This window comes from Pipistrellus hanaki, assembly GCF_964339955.1.
Source record: "Pipistrellus hanaki genome assembly, chromosome: 2".
NCBI classification, from domain to species: Eukaryota; Metazoa; Chordata; class Mammalia; order Chiroptera; family Vespertilionidae; genus Pipistrellus; species Pipistrellus hanaki.
Genome location: NC_140504.1, coordinates 35565697 through 35585735, shown reverse-complemented (window position 1 = coordinate 35585735; position 20039 = coordinate 35565697). Strand labels below are relative to the sequence as shown.

At 43.4% G+C, this 20039-nt stretch overlaps 1 protein-coding gene across 2 annotated transcripts in view; it reads right to left on the bottom strand.

Moving 5' to 3' along the window:
* Positions 1–20039, bottom strand: part of USP13 (ubiquitin specific peptidase 13) — a 116428-nt gene that overhangs the window by 53887 nt on the left and 42502 nt on the right. For both annotated transcript variants that reach the window (XM_084875545.1, XM_084875546.1), the window contains 4 exons: positions 19154–19275; positions 14060–14202; positions 11630–11814; positions 154–248 (listed from right to left, as the gene is read on the bottom strand). In XM_084875545.1, coding sequence (XP_084731671.1) covers positions 154–248; positions 11630–11814; positions 14060–14202; positions 19154–19275 — 545 coding nt within the window. The remainder of the gene's footprint in view (positions 1–153; positions 249–11629; positions 11815–14059; positions 14203–19153; positions 19276–20039) is intronic.

Here is a 20039-nt window from a genome sequence, read left to right as displayed (position 1 = left end):
AGCTGGTAACCAAAAGAAAAGGCCAATGAATTACGCTCAAAAAATAAATGCAAACACGGAAACCTGTGAAATGAAGATCCATGTTAGAGAAATTAAATAAAAACAGACAGTTCCCTACAGGATGGGAACAGAGACAAAAGCAGACGCTCTCACCCCGTGCATATGAAGCATATCGATTCCAAAATGCGCTAAGTGCTTGGCCAAGTGAGGATCCGTAACAGTTTCCTCTTCTTGAAACGAATAAACATCTAGAGAAGAGAAAACAAGCTGTAACCAAGTCATTCAATATTCAGCATATATTTACTGAGCCCCGACGATACGCCTGGCTTGGGATATATTAATAAAACAGAAAGCTTTTGTAAGTTACACTCAACTGGAGAAAGTCAAACGATGAGCAACAAACATAATAAATAGGTATTCTTGGTAAATGTACCCATATATCAATTCCTGTGACATTTCAGGGATATAAAAAAGTTTCCTGGAAGAACAGTGTCTAAAGTCAAAATACTTTAAAATTCGACAAACATAGACCCTAATCTTTGACTTTTCTAGCCAAAACCACAGGGGCAGTGCTCTAACTTCAGGAGGAAAGAGGGTGAGAGAGGAGAAGGGGACACTGTGTGGCCACAGCAGGGAGAATCGATGGGGGAACACAGGCCCTCAGTGGCAGCTGAAAGGCTGGTTTGGGGTGTGAGGTCCAGGACAAAACACAATTCTGCTATAGAGGAAGCTCTATAGTCTCAGGCCTATCAGCTCACCAACTTCCACCTGCCACCTGCCCCCCTTCCTTCTGTCCCACATCGGGGTCCACACCTCACAGTGCACCGTAGGCGCACACAGAAGATGACAATGTGTGATATCATTTGCCTCAAACCCCACAGGAGGCCCAGAACCCAGGTACTCTGATACCTGGCCCCACCCTTTCTCTCTGCACCAGTCTATTTCACGAAATCTCCCAGAAGACCTGCAGACTTGGTGAAGCGCCATCCTAGACCCTCAATAGAAATGGAGAGACAAAAGCCAGTTTCTTCACTCCTGAATTTGAAGAATAAATTTTACTACAAAGGAAACAGACATAAAGATATTGTTCTGTGAGAAACTAAAATATAGACTGCCCAAGAAACTAAAACATTTCCTGCTCTTTGGAATGTCACCAGCAGAAGAAAAAGTAATAAACAGAAACTATAGTGACCCTTTGGCCCAAACCCCGGTACATGGAGATGCAATGTCAACAAATACATGGAGATTCTATTATTAAATAGAGGCCCGGTGCACAAATTCGTGCACTGCATGGATGGGGTCTGGCCAACCCACATCAATCAGGGCCAATCGGGCCAGGCTGGCCAGGGGGAGGGGCTTCAGGTGATTGGCAGGCTGGCCCTGCCTCCTGGTCAAACTCTCAGTGGAAGGGACAATTTGTATGTTAGCCTTTTATTATATAGAATTGGTTAAACATTGTATAGCTTTTTCTTCTATTCCTCTTTCCCTAGAGGCCCATTTAAATTTGTGGGTGATAGTCTTCATTTATAGCCTTTTTAAAAATATAATTCAGTGCTTGAAAGCAAAAACAAAAGACAAAACCCCAACCCAATTAAGAAAGCACTTTCAAAAAGTTTACTAAAAACATCAACCAAATATTTGAACTAATAACTTGAAACAAATGCAACAATATTTTTCATCTATGACAAATGACAGAAAAATGTCACTAAATACTGGCTGGAAGGTGAAAAGGACATTTCCTGGGCACTTTTACTTGGATTATTATTAACTAGTGGGGTTGTTTTGAAGACTTAAGTAGGGGTGTCAAACTCAATCAGAGAAGGGGCCAAAATCTAAAATCCAGCCTAAATCGTAGGCCGAATGGTTTACTGAACAGTCATAAACTGACAATGTCATAAACTGACAGCGGAGTGCAGTGATGACAGCGCGGTGCGGGCCACATTGCAAGGCCTGGCGGGCTGGATTTGGCCCGCGGGCCTTGTGTTTGACACATGTGACTTAAGGCTTTAAGCCTCTCATTATCAGAGAACTATTAGAAAATAATAAAATTGCTAGAACTGCACCATTGACATTAGCCCAGAGTCATTGGATTAGGCAAAAATCACAGAGCTATTAGGATAGTGACTAATCCACTAGACTCAGCCACATGGAGAAAGTAACGTTTCCTAACCCCAGTCACTCATTGCTCCAACGATACAACATGATTCAGTCAGACACTATAGTTACTTCTTACTCCAAGGACAAAACCAGTTTGGTGGAGAACATACAAGTAATCTAAAAATGAACTGTGATCCTTACGCTTGGTCATCATGAAGAATTTAGAAATTACATGGAGTCACAGGGGGAAAAAAATATCTGGAGTGGACTCAGAGGCTGACAGTCCTGACTTCTACATTTTTCATTGGGAAATTCACTTCATCTCTAACTTCGGTTTAGCAAAGTCCATCTTAGCTCAGAAACTATTGCAGCAAATCAGCATTGCCTGGCCTTCCGCTCCCCTACCGGTAACTTGACTTAAAAACTTGGAGCCAAGAAGCACGGTTAGGAAGTCCCCAGAGGATCCTCCCAGGAATACCCAAGCAATGTTTCACAAGTATGTCAGTATGCCACACACATGGTGCTCAGGTGCTGCTGTCCAAGGTGACCACCATTCAACATAGTTCCAGGGTCTTGTGAAGAATGCTACGGTGGAACAGGACAAGGAGGGGCACAAGGCAGACCAAAACTAAAATGAAGTCATCAATCCTTGGTTCCAAACCCTCCGGCTGACAAGAATTCAAGGGAGCTTATGTCCACGTCAAAAGTAAAGTTGATCACCTGAAACCGGTTTGGCTCAATGGATAGAGCATCAGCCTGCAGACTGAAAGGTCCCAGGTTCGATTCCGGTCAAGGGCATGTACCTTGGTTGCGGGTACATCCCCAGTAGGGGGTGTGCAAGAGGCAACTGATCGATGGTTCTCTCTCATCAATGTTTCTAACTCTCTATCCCTCTCTCTTCCTCTCCGTAAAAAATCAATGAAATATATATTTTTTTAAAAAATAATTAAGTTGATCAAAGAAGACAACCTTGAGAATCTATTGAGTGGGTGAATCGGCCAGTGGGATAGGCATTTTCATAGCTGCCTTGGGCATCTCTGGAAGACTCTTTCCCAACCACCCAAGGCATTGAGTCATGTTCTTGAGTAAACTAGTTTCCATGATGGAAGATAAATACACCCTGTCCTTCCCCCACCCCTTCTCTCTCCCTTCCCACCAAGAACCTCTTCCTTGTTTTGCCAAACCAATGTCTCCTCCCACAAAGAAAAGCTTCTTGTTGGTTTGTTTGGTGATCTGTTTGTTTCCTGGTTTGTTTGTTGTGGTACCCATGGGGACCCAGAGTGGAATTTGATATGGGCTCATTTTTAGTACCCATGCCACCACAATGGCCTAGCCTGGGGGATCAGGGCTTCTTGGAAGAGCTCATTGTAAGTCGAGACCTTAAGATGAGTGGGAGTTTATCACTGAATAGGTATATTCTTATAGGGGAGAAGGAAATCAGCATGATCAGATCATACTACCATTAAATAGTTGAGCCCACAGCCTGCTAGGATTCCATGTTTACTAAACAATATTCTAAATATAATTCAGCTTCCCACAGGGAAGGAATGTACTGGTCAAGCAAGCAGTTATAGCTCTCACTATAAACTAAAAAATAAAGTCTGGCCGAAACCGGTTTGGCTCAGTGGATAGAGCGAAAGGTCCTGGGTTCGATTCCGGTCAAGGGTATGTGCCTAGGTTGCGGGCACATCCCCAGTGGGGGGTGTGCAGGAGGCAGCTGAAAGATGATTCTCTCTCATCGATATTTCTAGTTCTCTATCCTTCTCTCCTCTTCTCTGTAAAAAATCAATAAAATATATTTTAAAAAATAGAATAAAAATAAAGTCTGAATTGGAGACTTTGTCTCTTGTGCATTGAATGAGCCTCAATTAGCTTAGCAAGAGTGGAATACGGGACCCTCAGCAGCGGTACGTTTGCTGGCCACCCTGCCTGCCCCCAAGGACACCGTGCCCTCTGGGGCCTCAGCGTACACAGGTTCATCATACAATATTTAGGGAAACTTTATGCATGTTTCCATTAACTTATTTGGCTTTTAAATACACAGGGTTATAGTTAGCAATCTATTAAACACAGATTTAAGAGAAACTAAAACAGACCTGATGCATCTCATACACTTGTATGAAATGATAATTACACTGAAAATAGTCATTTGTGCTAAAACCAACTCTGCACAAGATAAACAGGAATCAAATCCTGATCTTTATTCAGAAAGTGAACATTATTTCAGCGAATGAATTTGAGAACCCTCATGGCAGAATGTATGATTCACACTGCTATTGTCAGTGTTTTGTTCACCTATGACTGAAATCTGAGTAATTTATCCAAATATGGTCAATTATATAATAAAGGAAACCTTAAAAGTTCTTCCTCTAAAGAAAAATTAACTAGCTCAGCTGGAGTAGCTCAGTGGTTAAGCATCAACCTATGAGCCAGGAGGATACTGTTGGATTTCTGGTCAAAATACACGCCCAGATTGCAGGCTCCATTCCCAGTAGGAGGTATACAGGAGGCAGCCTATCAGTGATTCTCTATCATTGTTGATGTTTCTATCTCTTCCTTCTGCTTCCTCTTTGAAGTCACTTAAAAAAATTTTTTTTTAATTTTAACTATGTCAGATAATGGGTTAATATTCTTTTTTTCATTTTTTAGTTTTTATTGATTGATTGGAGAGAAACATCAATTTTTTGTTGTTCCACTTATTTATGCATTCATTTGTTGATTCTGGTATGTGCCCTAACTGAAGATCACACCCACAACTTTGGTGTATTTGGAAAATGCTCTAACCAACTGAGCTACCCAGCTATGGCTCAGCCCGGAGGAAAAAAAAAAAAAAGAGGGGGTCAATATTCTTAATAGCTAAAGTTTTTTTTAAAATGATAAAAAAAAAAAAAAACCACTTACACATAAACCTATTAGAAAATCAGCCTAAGAAATTCACAAAAATTACTATGAATAGTCAAGAGTACTATAAAAAATGTTCAACCTCACTCGTAAAGCAAATTAAAACAAGATAACAGATTAGCAAAGGTTTTGAAAATTTCTGAATACCCCAAATTGTCCAAGATTTGGTGAAATGGCTATTCTCATACACTGGGGGAGGAAATGTAAATTACTTCAACCTTGTAAGAAATAAACTCAGCAACTGAAAAATTAAGTGTCGGTCTTTTGTTCATAGGAATTCTACTTAATAAAAGAGTAATATGCAAATTAACCATCACTCTTCTACACCCACAAGCCACGCCCACCAGCCTCACCAACCAGCCAATCAGAGCGAGTATGCAAATAAACCCAACCAAGATGGCTGCAGCCACAGAGAGCAGGAGGGAGGGTTGGGTTTCCCAGGCAATGGAAGAAGCCAAGCTTTAGCCTCCGCTCAAGGCTACAAAGTTTCAATGATAGAAAGTAAACAAAAATGGTGGCAGCCACGGAGCTACAGAGAGCAGGCTAGTGTTGCCCCCAGCAATGGAGGAAGCAAGGCTTTCCGCACACCCTGGCCAGCCCAGGTCTCTGCTTAAGGCTACAAAGTTTCAATTATAGAAGATACATAAGTCCCAACAGAAATGGCTGCCGGCCACCGAGTGAGCAGGAGCCTGACTTCCTCCAGGCTACAAAGTTTCAATTGTAGAAGATAAATAAATTCCCGATACCAGGGCCTCCACTTGGGTGGTTGGGGGGCGTGGCCAGCCTGCAAACCACCACAGGCCTCTCGCCCAGGCCACCCCACACCCCAAGGGAACCCCCACCCTGATCCAGGACACCATTCAGGGCAAACCAGCCGGCCCCACCCATGCACCAGGCCTCTATCCTGTGGAATAAAAGAGTAATATGCAGATTGACCATCACTCCAACACACAATATGGCTGCCCCTATGTGGTCAAAGATCCTGCCCCCATATGGACACAAGAAGGCCACAACAAGATGGCCAGCAGTGGAAGGCAGTTGGGAGGCACCAGGCCTGCAGGGGAGGGCAGTTAGGGGTGATCAAGCCTTCAGGGGAGGGCAGTCAGGGGTGACCAGGCCAGCAGAGGAGGAAAGTTGGGGGCAAACAGGCTGAAAGCAGTTGTACATCAATCAGGCTGGCATGAGAGTGGTTAGGGGGTGATCAGGCTGGCAGGCAGAAGCGGTTAGGGGCAATCAGGAAGGCAGGAAGACAAGCAGTTGGGAGCCAGCAGTCCTGGATTGTGAGAGGGGTCCCAGATTGGAGAGGGTGCAGGCTGGGTTGAGGGACAGCCCCCTGCCCCCAGGCCTCTAGTCTATCATAAAAAAATAGACAAACACCCAAAGATTTGTATGCCCACAAGGATATTCATCAGAATAGCAAAAAATATAACAACTCACAGGGAAATAGTGAAATGATTTATGGAACTATCCTGGGATCCTGATGAGTATGAAAAACATAATTTAAAGTTAAAAGAGAAAACACTGACAATAGCAGTGTGAATCATACATTCTGCCATGAGGGTTCTCAAATTCATTCGCTGAAATAATGTTCACTTCCTGAAAAAAGATCAGGATTTGATTTCTGTTTATCTTGTGCAGAGTTGGTTTTAGCACAAATGACTATTTTTAGTCTAATTATCATTTCATACAAGTGTATGTGATGCATCAGTTCTGTTTTAATTTCTCTTTAAATCTGTGTTTAATAGATTGCTAACTGTAACACTATGTATTTAAAAGCCAAATAAGTTAATGACATGATAAACATAATTTAAAGTTAAAAGAGAAAAATAAGGTATAAAACTTTATACAGTGTAATTCAAATTTTGTAAAAATAAGGGTTGGGGAGTGGGGGGCTTGTATAAGAATTAATAAAGGGCCAGAGATCCAAGATGGCTGCTCGGGTAGGCAACTAGCCGCAGCCGCACACAACAATTTCAATAAAATACAACTAAAATATAAAATGGACATTACCCAGAACTACAGGAAAGTCGACTGACTGGAAATCCTACAACAAGAAGCAAGGAGAAAACCAGAAGGAAGCACGGAGGAGCTGTAAAAGCCTAAGGTACAGAGACACGCGGCGCGCGCGGAGAGGACGGAGCCGGAGAGGAGGGAGGCCGAGTGCCTGGCGGGCGTTCCCAAGCGGGAAGGAGAGAAAACTCCGACTGTGCTGGGCCCCTGACTGCTCTGAACCCCCGTTCTGGGCCAGACCCTGGGGACTCAGGCTCAGCCATAGGGAGCTGGGCTGTAAGTCGGAACCCCGGGGTAGCGGAGAAAAGAGGTCCCGGAGGCGCGCACACTGCCCCCAGAGAAGGGACGGTCGGCTGTGCCGCGGGATTGCCCTGACGGGAAGGAGACTGGGGCTCCAGACTGCTGTGAACGCCACCTCCAACTCCACTTCCAACTGAACTGAACCCCAATACCGGGCTCATTGGGGGAGAGCATAGACTGTTTGGCAGCAGGCGAAAATCGAGGGCACCTTTCTCTCAGAGGCGCCGGCAGCGAGCACTGAAGGACCCGCAGAGGGCGGGGCTGACGGAAGCCAAAGCTGCAGGCTCCACCCTGAAACCCCGTCCCATCTGTAACTGCGAAATGCGACAACAAAATAGATCACAAACGAAAGAAATGGAGGACAAAAAGCGTCTGGATATAGAGTTCAAATCTACGCTTATAAGGTTTTTCAAGAATTTCCTAGAAAAGATGGATAAGGCCTATGAGGATATGAAAAGAGATCAACTAGAATTAATAAGGAGTCAACAAGAAATGATAAGGGATCAACAAGAAATAAAGAATACATTGTCTGAAATAAAAAATATTCTACAGAGTCCTAAAAACAGAAGGGAAGATCGCAAGAATCAAGTCAAAGATTTGGAACATAAAGAGCCAGAAGACACTCCTCCACAGAAGCTAGAAGGCAAGAGAATCCAGAAAATTGAAGATAATGTAAGAAACCTCTGGGACAACTTCAAGCGAACCAACATCAGAATTATGGGGGTTCCAGAAGATGAGACAGAGCAAGATATCGAAAACATACTGAAAGAAATAGTGACAGAAAACTTCCCCCACCTGGTGAAAGAATTTGACTTACAAGTCCAGGAAGTGCACAGAACTCCAAACAAAAGGAATCCAAAGAGGACCACACCGAGACACATCATTATTAAAATTCCAAGAGCAAAAGATAAAGAGAGAATATTAAAAGAAGCAAGAGCAAAGAAGGTAGTAACTTATAAAGGAGCACCTATACAATTGTCAGCTGACTTCTCAACAGAAACCATGCAGGCCAGAAGGGAATGGCAAGAAATATACAAGGTGATGAATAGCAAGAACCTACAGCCAAAAATAAGCTACCCAGCGAAGCTATCACTCAGAATCGAAGGCCAGATAAAGAGCTTCACTAATAAAAAAAAGCTAAAGGAGTTCATCACCACCAAACCAGAATTATATGAATTGCTGAAGGGGGTTCTTTCAGAAGAGAAAGTAAACAAAGATAAAAATTATGAACAACAAATACGTAATTATCAACAAGTGAATCTAAAAACCAAGGAAATTAAAAAAATCTGATGAACAATATTAACTGTTGAATATAATAGAATCAGAGGTATGGAAGGGGAGTGAACTGACGATTCTTGGGGAAAAGGGGAGAGGGGGGCGTGGGAAGAGACTGAACATAAACTGTGCACCTATGGATGAGGACAATGGGGAGAGGGGACAGGGCAGAGGGTGGGGTGGGAACCTGGTGGAGGAGAGCAATGGTGGGGAAGGAACATTTGTAATAATATGAAAAATAAAAACTTATTAAAAAAAAAAAAAAGAATAAAGGCTTTAGAAAAAAAGAAGAAGAAAAAAAGACTTAAAGAAAATATCCTAATTGTTAGAAGTGATTTTCTGGCAGGTGAATTACTAGTGATTTATTTACTTCTCTACACTTTTCTCTGTTTTCTAAATATGTTTCACTGAACATCTGCTTCTTAAATAATCAAGAGGCAAATATAAACTTCCCTTCCTCAAATGAAAAGGAAAAAAAATTCAGATGCATTCTAAATTGCAGTTTAAAAATAAGCTTCACTCTAGAAAAAAAAAATTTGAAAAATTAAAGATGCAAAGAAAATAGAATTAACCTTTGCCTTTATTATTGGCACACATTTAAATAAAAACATTTTTTATTATTTTCAATATATTTTTATTGATTTCAGAGAGGAAGGGAGAGGGAGAGAAAGATAGAAACATCAATGATGAAAGAGAATCATTGATTGGCTCCCACAACCCAGGCATGTATCCTGACCAGGAATACAACTGTGACTTCCTGGTTCATAGGTTGATGCTCAACCACTGAACCATACTGACCAGGCCAAATAAAATCTAATTATTTAAATACTTACATGCCATTTGGTTCATTTAACAAAAGTATGTGTGCCTACTATGTATAATATTTTGTATGGAACCCAAAGATAAGTAAGAAATAGTCCAGCCTTCAAACAACTGAGACTGTATAACTAAGATATGTACACCAACATTTGTAGTCTTGAACAGGCTGTATCAAAGCACTACATAAGAACTGAAAGTAGAAACATTTGAATTATTATCTCCTTATAATCTCATCCAATAGAATGTCTACATTACAAACCCTTCTCGGATGGTTCTAAGATGATGATGGTTGCCTTATACAGCAATCATTCAACACAGCAATGATCAGCAAATACGGCTAGAGCCCTCGTCCAGCCGCATATCCTGAACTTTCTCTTCAGATCCTGGAAGCCTTAGCATTTGACATGGCTTGTGTAGAGTTTGGTTTGCTTGGCAGGGGGATGGGGGATGTTTAGGATCAGCACCTGCCAGGACTGACCAGCAGACCCTGAGCGATGGATGGACTACTCTGACACACATTTCTGTGAAAGAGAGGCTAAAGGACTGCTTGGTTATAGGAACCAAGCAGTCCCATTCACCTACCTCCTTAGGCTTGTAGTAACAGCTTGAACTAAAATTAATCTCTAGATACAATCAGCAGGGTAAGTATCCTTGAGAAAGCACATGCTTCTACAAGTTCGGGTCTAAAGACTAAACATAGAGATTCCAATAAAGCACCCAGGGGCTCAGACTTGTTTGGAAAAGTCGAGGCAGGGGCCGCCACCTTTGGCAAGGTCTCCCTAGAAGCCACAACCTTTCGGAGAATCCTCCTTACACACTTTCCAACCAAGTCCCACACTTCCCCACAAGCACCTAGGCCTCTTGCAGCTACTTTACTCTAATGAATTAAAATAAGTCCTCTAACTTGGAAAAATTACCCAAAATGTGAATCCAAAGAATCTTGACATGACCTAACTGCCAGCCTCAGTGATAAAACAAGTGAGAAACAAAACCAGTTCAATGGAAAGGTTGACCAGAACACATTTAGTGAGTTCATCCTAGCCAGTTACTCAGAAGCAGGCTAATTCAGAAAGAGATCAGAGAAAAGATGCATCTTACCTAATAATAGACAAACATGTAAATTGACCATACCTCCTCTACTCCCACAGCCAATCAGAGTGAGAATGCAAATTAACCCAAACAAAGATGGCGGATTTTATTTGCATATCCGGGCACGGAGCAGCCAGGAGGGGCTGAAATCCTGCTATGGGGGAGCGGGCGTGGTGGAGGGAGCTTTATGAGTGGTGATTTGCCAGCTCCCGGGCGGCTATAAGTGAAGCCAAGGAAGGAAGGCCTATTCTTGCACAAATATCATGTGATGGGCCTCTAGTATCTTTATATTGCTCCTAAAAATTCATCTTATCCTTAACATAAAGAAGAAATGGACTTTCAAGCCTGGACAGATGGAGAAGACAGCCCTAGATGTTGACCCAATAGTGCTTAATACGGTAACTATTTTCAATGGAGCTTAGATGATGGATGGGTCTTACGGCCACTGCTCAATATTTAAATTGCTCATTATTGTCCATGATGCGATTTCCTTTTTCCTCACAAATGGTAGAAGGAATTAACTGTATAAACATGGCCAAAAGTATTGTTTTAAAGTATACTGTGTGAGACCATAAATAAAAAAATTTTAAAAATCTGAAGCTGACAGTGATTCAACTCCTCACTGCACATGAACCACCACTGCCAGAAGGCGGCAGGGACTCTGAACAGGCAGTATCCGATCTTTCAAACCCATCTTCTCCATAATGAACCTCCTTGGTTTCTAAAAGAATGAATTCTAGGGCTTCCCCAACTATTCTAACACTGAGTTTGATTGTGCCCATTTGCTTCACAAGTCCCTGGCTCCTGCTTCTCCCCTCTAAGCCAAGAGAGACACAGAAAGGTAATAACCAAAGCAGCTAGCTTTTATCACACCTTACTGCGTGCACTGAGCTAAAAGCTTATGCACCTTAGCAATCCTGTGATGGAGGTACCATGGTTATCTTCAAGATGAGGAACCGGACACTTAGAAGGTTATGAACATTCCCCCAAGACCTCACAGCTAATAAGAGGCAGAATCAGGATTCAAACCTGAGCTGTCAGAACCTAGAGCCTCCACTCTCCAACTATTGGGTCAAGACATTGCTCAACTCTAGGAAGCAGCCACTGCCTGTCCCCAGAGTCATACAAGCACACTCACCTGCCCCGTCAGGAGTGATGGTTCCCAGTTTCACAGCGAGAGGGTAGCCCATGTCTCTGTAATGCTCCAGGGCATGCCCGTTGCCCCCAGAGCTGTCAAAGAACCACTTCCCACACAGGACGGAGCCATCGGTGAGGTTCAACCAGAGGTTTTCCCGCAGGTCACATCTGGCACACTTCCAACCACTGGAAAGTCATGGAGAAACAGTTAGTACAGCTGGAATGCAAGGCATAATTAGAAAATCAACAGTGCCTCAAGAAGGAACAAGCCTGGCTGGTGTGACTCAGTGGTTGTGCATCGACCTATACCACTAGGAGGTCACGGGTTCAATTCCCGGTCAGGGCACATGCCTGGGTTGCAGGCTCAGTTTCCCAGTGGGAGCACGTGGGAGGCAGCCGATCAAAGATTCTCGTTCATCATTGATGTTTCTATCTCTCTCTCCCTCTCCCTTCCTCTCTGAAATCAGTAAAAATATATGTTTTTAAAAAGAAGGAAGGCGTGTCTCAAGCTGGGGCCACAGTAAACAATCAGGGGAGTAATCTGAGTCACTCCCAGAGCAGCAGGACCCCACAGTACCCTTCCTGCCACCCAGATGGGGACCAGCTCCTCCCGCACCTCCGAGATGGCTCTTGGACTTTAGAAAACTGACATAGAACCTGAGGGCAGAAGGGGAGGTCATTTCCTTAAAATTCCCACGTGAGGGACAGAGGATCTTGATTAAGTTTAAAACATTAAGGATAACACCTATATAAACACCTAAATTTCAAAAGCATTAACTAGGAAACCTAGTTTAAACAAAACCCTACTACACGGCAAATCTAAATTAAGTAGAAGGGAAATCAGCCTAATGGAAGGCTAACTATCGGGTATGTGCCAGGGACTTACTGAATAAAGCTCAATCATTTAATTCTAATGAACGCCCTCAGCATCAGTATTACCATCCCCACTGTGAACAGGAGAAACTGAGGTATCGTGCCTGCACTAATTCTATACAGAATGGGACCACAGTAAAGTTAGGGTTCAACAAGATTGGTCAGGTCCCTAATCTGCTCTTTCCTTCTAGCACCTGCCTCTGGAAACATGCCAGCACTTAGGAGATGTTCAAGTGGCCCAGAGAGCATTCCAGCCAAAAAGGTGACAACCAAAGACTATTGTAAGTTCCCCAAGAAGCAGAGTCTGAGACAAAAATATGAATGTAAATGGCTTGTTTGGGAGGTGATCCCAGGAAGCATCACAGGGAAGTAAGACTAGAAAGGGTAGGAGGCTGCCATGGGCAATGGGGACCCAGTCCAGCTGGGGAACTCTGGAGGCAGTTATCCCACCTGAGTGGGGATCTCGGGTATTTGTCCAGCCACTCCACAGGCACTGGCTGAGGGCTGATCCAGGAGGGCAAGAGGGAGCATTAACTCCATAGCATCTCTGACTGTCTCATCACCAGCCCACCTGGTTTTGGCAGGCAGAGAAAGCCCTCAAGCAAAGAGTTGCAGGTGGTTGCAACTGGGAGCATTAGGGTGGGGACAGGGTCAGGGGTATGGGCTGGCTATATTCAGCATCTACTACTAAGGTACAAATAATTATGTGTTTTTTTTTTAATATATTTTATTGATTTTTTTACAGAGAGGAAGAGAGAGGGATAGAGAGTTAGAAACATTGATGAGAGAGAATCATGGATCAGCTGCCTCTTGCACACCCCCTACTGGGGATGTGCCCGCAACCAAGGTACATGCCCTTGACCGAAATCGAACCCGGGACCTTTCAGTCCGCAGGCCAACCCTCTATCCACTGAGCCAAACTGGTTTCGGCAATTATGTTATTTTTTTATAATTTCATTTTTATTTTATTAGAGAGAGTGAAAGAGACAGAAAGAGAGAAACATCAATATGAGAGAGACACATCAATTGGTTGCCTCCCACATGTGCCCCAACGGGATCAAACTTGCAACCAAGGTATGTGCCCTTGACCAGAATCAAGACCAGGACCATTTAGTCTATAGACCAACACTCTATCCACTGAGCCAAACTGGCTAGATAATTTTAGAGAGGTTTTTTTTTTTGTTTTTTTCCCCCCATTGATTTTAGAGAAGGGGGTGGAGAAAGGGAGAGAGAGAGAGAGAGAGAGAGAGAGAGAGAGAGAGAGAGAGAGAGAGAGAGAGAGAGAGAGATCGACTTGTTGTTCCACTTATTTATGCATTCATTGGTTGATTCTGGTATGTGTTCTGACCAGGGATCGAACCTGCAACCTTGGGTAATGGGACAATGCTCTAACAAACTGAGCTACCTGGCCAGGGACTAGAGAGAATTTTTTTAGCTTATTTTTAATAAAAGGCATCTGATAAACACATATTAACTGCTAATTCAGAGAAGAAGGTAGAAGAGTAGATATTCTTTTGGCCAGTTTTAGAGGTTAAAGCTCCATTTTCCCGACACTCACCTTGGAGGAATCCTGACTCCATTGTCCAGCTGGGTGAGGTTATTGGCATACTTGGATACTGGCAATTCGTGTTCCCAGGTGTCTGGGTCTTGCTTTCTGTATGGAGATTTTGAGCTAAGAACCGCATCGCAAGCAATTGTTACCTAGAAGACAATATATTAGAACAAGTGTAATATATTAGAACAGTTTGAGAAAATAACAACTTCTATCGATATAAAGTAAATGTAAAGGTTTATTAGTAAGTATAGCTTAATCTAAGAAAATGCAAATGGGTAGTTACCACAAAAGCAAGATCCTACTTTCTTGATTCCAGCACTTTCCGCCCTGGCTCTTGCTGGGTTTTGACTCTGGCCTACAGTTTGCAGTATTGACCATGGCACAAGATAGCGAGGAGCCAAATCCAGTTTGTAAGCCCAAGTGCAGGAGCCAACTTTAAAAATTCCTACCCCTTAGCAAGCAGAGTGAAAAGTATAAGGTGAACAATTTTCAAATTAGCCAAGGGAATGCTCCAGGGGTGTGATTTCCTCCTAACAAATATACACCCAGATATGCAATAGCCTCAACGCATCACACAAAGGCATGTGGTCAAGGGCACTTGAATGGAATGCAAGCAGCAGCCTCATTACTTAATCTGGTGCAAATGTGACCCTGGCCAGGGCCGTGCCTGGTGTCTCCGTGCCAGATCCGTCCACATTATGAACAGGGGGGGTGGGAAGGTGCAGATTCTCTGCTTTCTCCCAAACCCAAGTGACCTTGGACATACGCCCACCGTCACTTTTGCTTAATGATATGTTATTTCTGACTGTCTTAAAAAACATATTCTGGTGGGGATGTAAAATGGTGCAGCCACTTTGGAAAATAGTTTGGCCGGTCCTCAAACAGTTAAACAGAATTAGCATATGAGTCAGGAATTCCATTCTGAGGTACATATCCAAGATAAATATGTGTCCACACAAAAGCTTATACACAAATGTTCGTAGAAGCGTTATTTACAATAGCGAAAAGGAGAAACAACCCAAATGTTCATTGATGATAAACGGATAAATAAAAGGTCATACGTGCATACCACGGAATGGGTATTGTCTTTTTAGCAATAAAAAGCAATCGAGTACTGATACATGCACAGCATGGATACATCTTAAAAATATATGCTAAGTGAAAAGAAGCCAGCAATACAAATAAACATGTATTACATAATTCCATTTTTTTGAAATAACCAGACTAGGCAAATCCATAGAGACAGAAAGTAGATTAGTGATTGCCATAGGCTGCGGGGGGGGGGGGGGGGGGGGGGGAGAAAGAGGCGAGGGGGAATGAGAAGTTGAGAGGTGGGACAATAAAAATATTTTAGAATGAGCCCTGGCCGGTGTAGCTGAGTAGTTGGAGCATAGGACTGCACACTTGATGGTGTGAGGTTCGATTTCTGGTCAGGAGCAAGTACCCAGTTTGTGGGTTCACTCCCTACTCCCAGTAGGAGCGAGTGCAGTAGGCAACAGATCGATGTGTCTCTCTCAGATCGAAATTTCCCCCCCTCTTCTCCCTCTCTCCTCCCTCCGTTCCACTCTTTCTGAAAAGTAATGGGGGGGAAAAACTCTAGAATGAAATAGTGGTGATGGATGCCCAACTCTGAATATAATAAAAGCCACTGAATTGTTAAAAATAAAAAATGTAAGCAAACATTTGTATTCTGCATCACTAACATCCTGCCCGCACAATTAGCTGAACTCCATGCAGAATCTCTTCCCCTGGGTATCACTGATTGATCCCAGAATTGATGAAGAAGCAATGGAAGAAATTCCCTAAGCTGCCATCCCACCCCCATCCAACCCATGGGCAATTCCCATTAGTCCTACATCCAAAACCTATTTGGAATCTAGCTCTTCTCAATTTGGACACACCCATCTCGGTTCCAATAACATCCCAGCTCACCCAGTGGCCACACTGCAGCTCTTAACAGTCTCCTTCCTGCAGCAGCCAGAGTGGTCTGCTGTGAATATCAGATCCTATCGTCCCTCAGCTTAAAACTTTCTGAAGTTACACTGAACACTGGGCGAAGCACAGTCAGGAATGAGGAAAAAGCCCCTGCCCTTAAAAAGCTTTTACTGTGTGATAGATCAGGCAGCCATAACTATCATTTACAACCTTTAAAAAAAAAAAAAAATACTCCCCTTCATCTCTCACCACAAGTGCTACTATATAATTACCCTCTCCTCTCAATTATTAAAATTCATCTCCTATCCCCCATCCAGGGCTGGCCCTACAGATCAGGGCTGAGTTCACCATCAGTCCCTTCCTGATTTATATGGGTTTTTTAAGCTGTTTCCACACTTTTGGCTACACATCCTAATCTGTTTAGCCTGGTCTGTCATAATCCCCTTCTTATTTCACCATCTTCCTCAACCCTTCCCAGTCCTCATCTGAATTGTATCTACCTCACTAGGTCTTTAAGTGTTCTGGTTTGTAATACACAATGTTTTATTAAGATCTGAATATAATATTTATTTTCTTTGGTTATCCTTCCTTGTGACACTCAGCAAAACTTCCTTAAATTCTGGGCCACTAATATACACGAATCTAGTGTTTTCAGACGACCATCTAAAATCACTTAGAAGCCTCTTTTATGGATCATCACTGAAGGTCAAGATACACCACCCTGTAATTATATTGTGAATTATCTTTCCCTGGATTTGTTATCTGGAGTGAAGTGGGAGACCTTATTACTAGTCCTGATTTCATCCCAGGTCCTCAAGTTCAGTAGGGTCCTAGAACTCAAACCAGCTCACAGACTCAATTACTAAATATTAAGAAAGTCTGTAAGATATTTGTTAAACAGGGGATGCTGGGCCTAAACTGGCAGTCGGACATCCCTCTTGTAATCTGGGACGCTGCATGCACCAGTGACCATACTTTTCATACAGGTGAAAGACGTCTTGCTGTTGTATGGGTAGCTACATTTTTTTGCCCTGGTTATAAAAATTAGTACATAACATGATCCTTCTGAGGCAGTAGTGCCATTTTCCCCATCTTATGGGTGGAAAAACTGAAGTAGAGAGAGAGAAGTAACTGGCTTTGTCACACAGTTATAAGTGTCAGAATCAGGGCTGACTGCAAAAATGTGCAAGCTAGAGTCCATGCATGTCATCACAGCAGCATCTCAGTGTTAGAGTAGCCTTGGGAGGTTTTAATTTTTAAATCTAAGAGATTGTTTCCAATATATAGGGTAGGGTCCCTAGGCCTGGCCGGTGATTGGAGCCATCTGTGGGGCTACCCCTGCTGGCACCCACTGGCTGGCCCAGCACCCCAATCACTATTGCTGCCACCACCAGTCACCTCCCTTGTGGGGGGAAAGGGGGAGTGTGCATCATAGTGACCGGTAGTTCCACTGTTCAGTCGATTTGCATATTAGGGTTTTATTATATAGGATTAAATTATATAAACGTATCATTAAATAAACTATATATTTTAAAGGTAGCAAATATGCAAAACACTTCGTAATGGTTTTACTATATCTTACTAGTATCTATGTTCTCTTGAGGTTATTTACATCTATGGTATGTGAATGGTGGAAATTCTTTTAATAGCTCTTCCCAACACTGCATTCAGTGACATTTTGTTCGCCTGAAATCAGCCACAGTAGCAGTATTCACACACGGAAGCCAGGAACCTCTACAAAGCGGTACTTCTCCCCCAGCGAAGTGGTTGCTAGCCATTTACAAGCATACCACTGCTGACTTCCTGATGTCTAAAGCGAGGTGCTAGGTTCCAGATTGTAAAATCCTCACTGAGCCCCCAATGCTCTGTCTCTGTGGACCTGCATTGCTAAGAGGTGGTTTCACTTTTTGGCCGAATCTAGTAACTAACTACCTGAAACTGAATTTTTCCAGTCCTGAGAAGCTCTTGAGATGTAGAAAGTGTGACCTGGTTGGGTGGTTTTGAGCTCAATAACTCTGTTATTTAAAAGCATGAAAAGAAAATGTAGTATAGATAAATCCTATTAGTTACCATCAGATAAATCCAGGCTTTTCCTTCAAGCTCCCCTTCCAAATAATTCTCTCTTGTTTTTTAATTCTCAAACTATTCCTTAATTCTAAAAGACTCTGTAGCAAAAATTCTGACTTATACTGCTGGGTTTAGATTTCTATGTCACTGCACTTTTAAATAAAAGAACTCTCAAATTATGTTCTGAATCTAGGAATAATTTAAAGTATTGAGAGTTTGTTTTATTCCATTTCTCAAATGAAGACTTTTCCTTCACCAGTGAATGGGAGGAAAAGCAATTACCATTTACCACGTGCTTTTTCACTTCTTTCCCGACAGCGGCTAAGGACAAGGAGAACTCTCAGTATTGCAAAGATATGGAAGTGGCAGAGACAATACAGGAAAAAGAGGAAAGATCGGGAAAATGGTTAGGGTCCCCCAGGGAACTCCGCGCCCACTCCCAGGGTTGGAGGATGGACTTGAAACATGGCCTGGCTCCTCCCCCCCGCCAGCACCCTCCCCAGCTTGAAGTTGTTCAGGAAGATGAAAATTGCTCCACGGAAATGAAGGGAAAGGAAGAAAAAAAACAAATTAAATAAAACTTCCTCATTAAATCTAAATTCACAGTCACCTCAGTCCTCATGAGGAGCAACACCGAAAAGTGGGTTCCCGTCACCACAGAGCGGCTGCCGCCCGGGGCGTGTAAATATCTGCCTGGTTTTGCCCTCATGGTGCTGTAGCTGCAGCTGTGGGACTCGTTTATTTCATCCCGGACAAAATCTCCCACGGAAGGCCAACATGCAGAGGACATAAAATGATCATTATTCCTCTGATCAGAAGACAAGCCCTGCACATCTGGGGATGTGGTTTGAAAAATCTACTAAGCAACGGGCTGTGAGTCACGGGCAGCGAGAAGCCAGGCTCCCGAAACGGAGCCCTGCGACCCCTCTTCGCAGAGAAGAGGCCGCTGTGCTCGTGCCTGTGCCCGTCCTCCTCCTCCTCTTCTGGCATCCGGCCCGCCCTCCCCGCCCCCACGTGCACGCACACGGCACACGCACACACACCTGACACAGAGAGCCACGCGCATCTAGCTAGCAGCCGTGCACACTCACTGACCAGGGCAGGTAACTCCTCAATATTTGGTAGTGCTATTTCATAGTGGTCTGGGAATATAACAAGTTTGGCTTCATCTTCGTATTCATAATCGTCGCTATTTAAATCGTCATCAGTATCTAGATCTGGGGAGAAAACAAAAACAAAGAACAAGACATGAAGAGAGAACGTCCCACACGAAGGCAGCACTCGCTGGGGGAGCCGGGCATCCACAGGGACCAGACCCAGGGTAGCGCACACACACTCCCTCCTCTGACCGACCGTCCACCGGCCCAAACCTGGCGGGGAAAGGCCCTTCCCTCTGCCTAAACTCCAAATGCTTACGTATAAGCGACAGATGTACAAAGAAGACTGAGTCACATCAGACAGCTTTACAGTTAAACCTATGTGCCGGATATCCCATTCCTAAAGATGTGGAAAGGAATAGGCTGCTCATGGTGACTTGTTGGGTACCTGGTTTCTGGTTTCACAAGAACGGGTTGGAATGTTTTGTCCCGACACTGTGATTTGGAAGAAAGTACATGGGTTTCGGAGTAGATAAACCTAGGTTGAGTTCTGGCTTCAAAAATGAATGTTGCTTTTGGGCAAATCACAAACTCTCCCAAGCCTTAGTTCCCTCCTGTGTAGAATAGAGATAAAAGCCCTTATCTCACACACTTGATATGGGGGATAAATAAGAAACTGTAGACAAGCAACCTGGCACAGACCTGGTGGTCAATCATAGCAGCAGTGAAAAATAACATCTCAATGTCCCTCTTTCTCTTTCGTGCTCTCTCCCTCCTCCCCGCCTCTGAGAGTTGTTGGGACGTTGGATAGTACAGTGGTGCCTCACACAACGAACTTAATTCGTTCCAGGAGCAAGCTTGTTATGCGAAAAGTTCGTTATGTG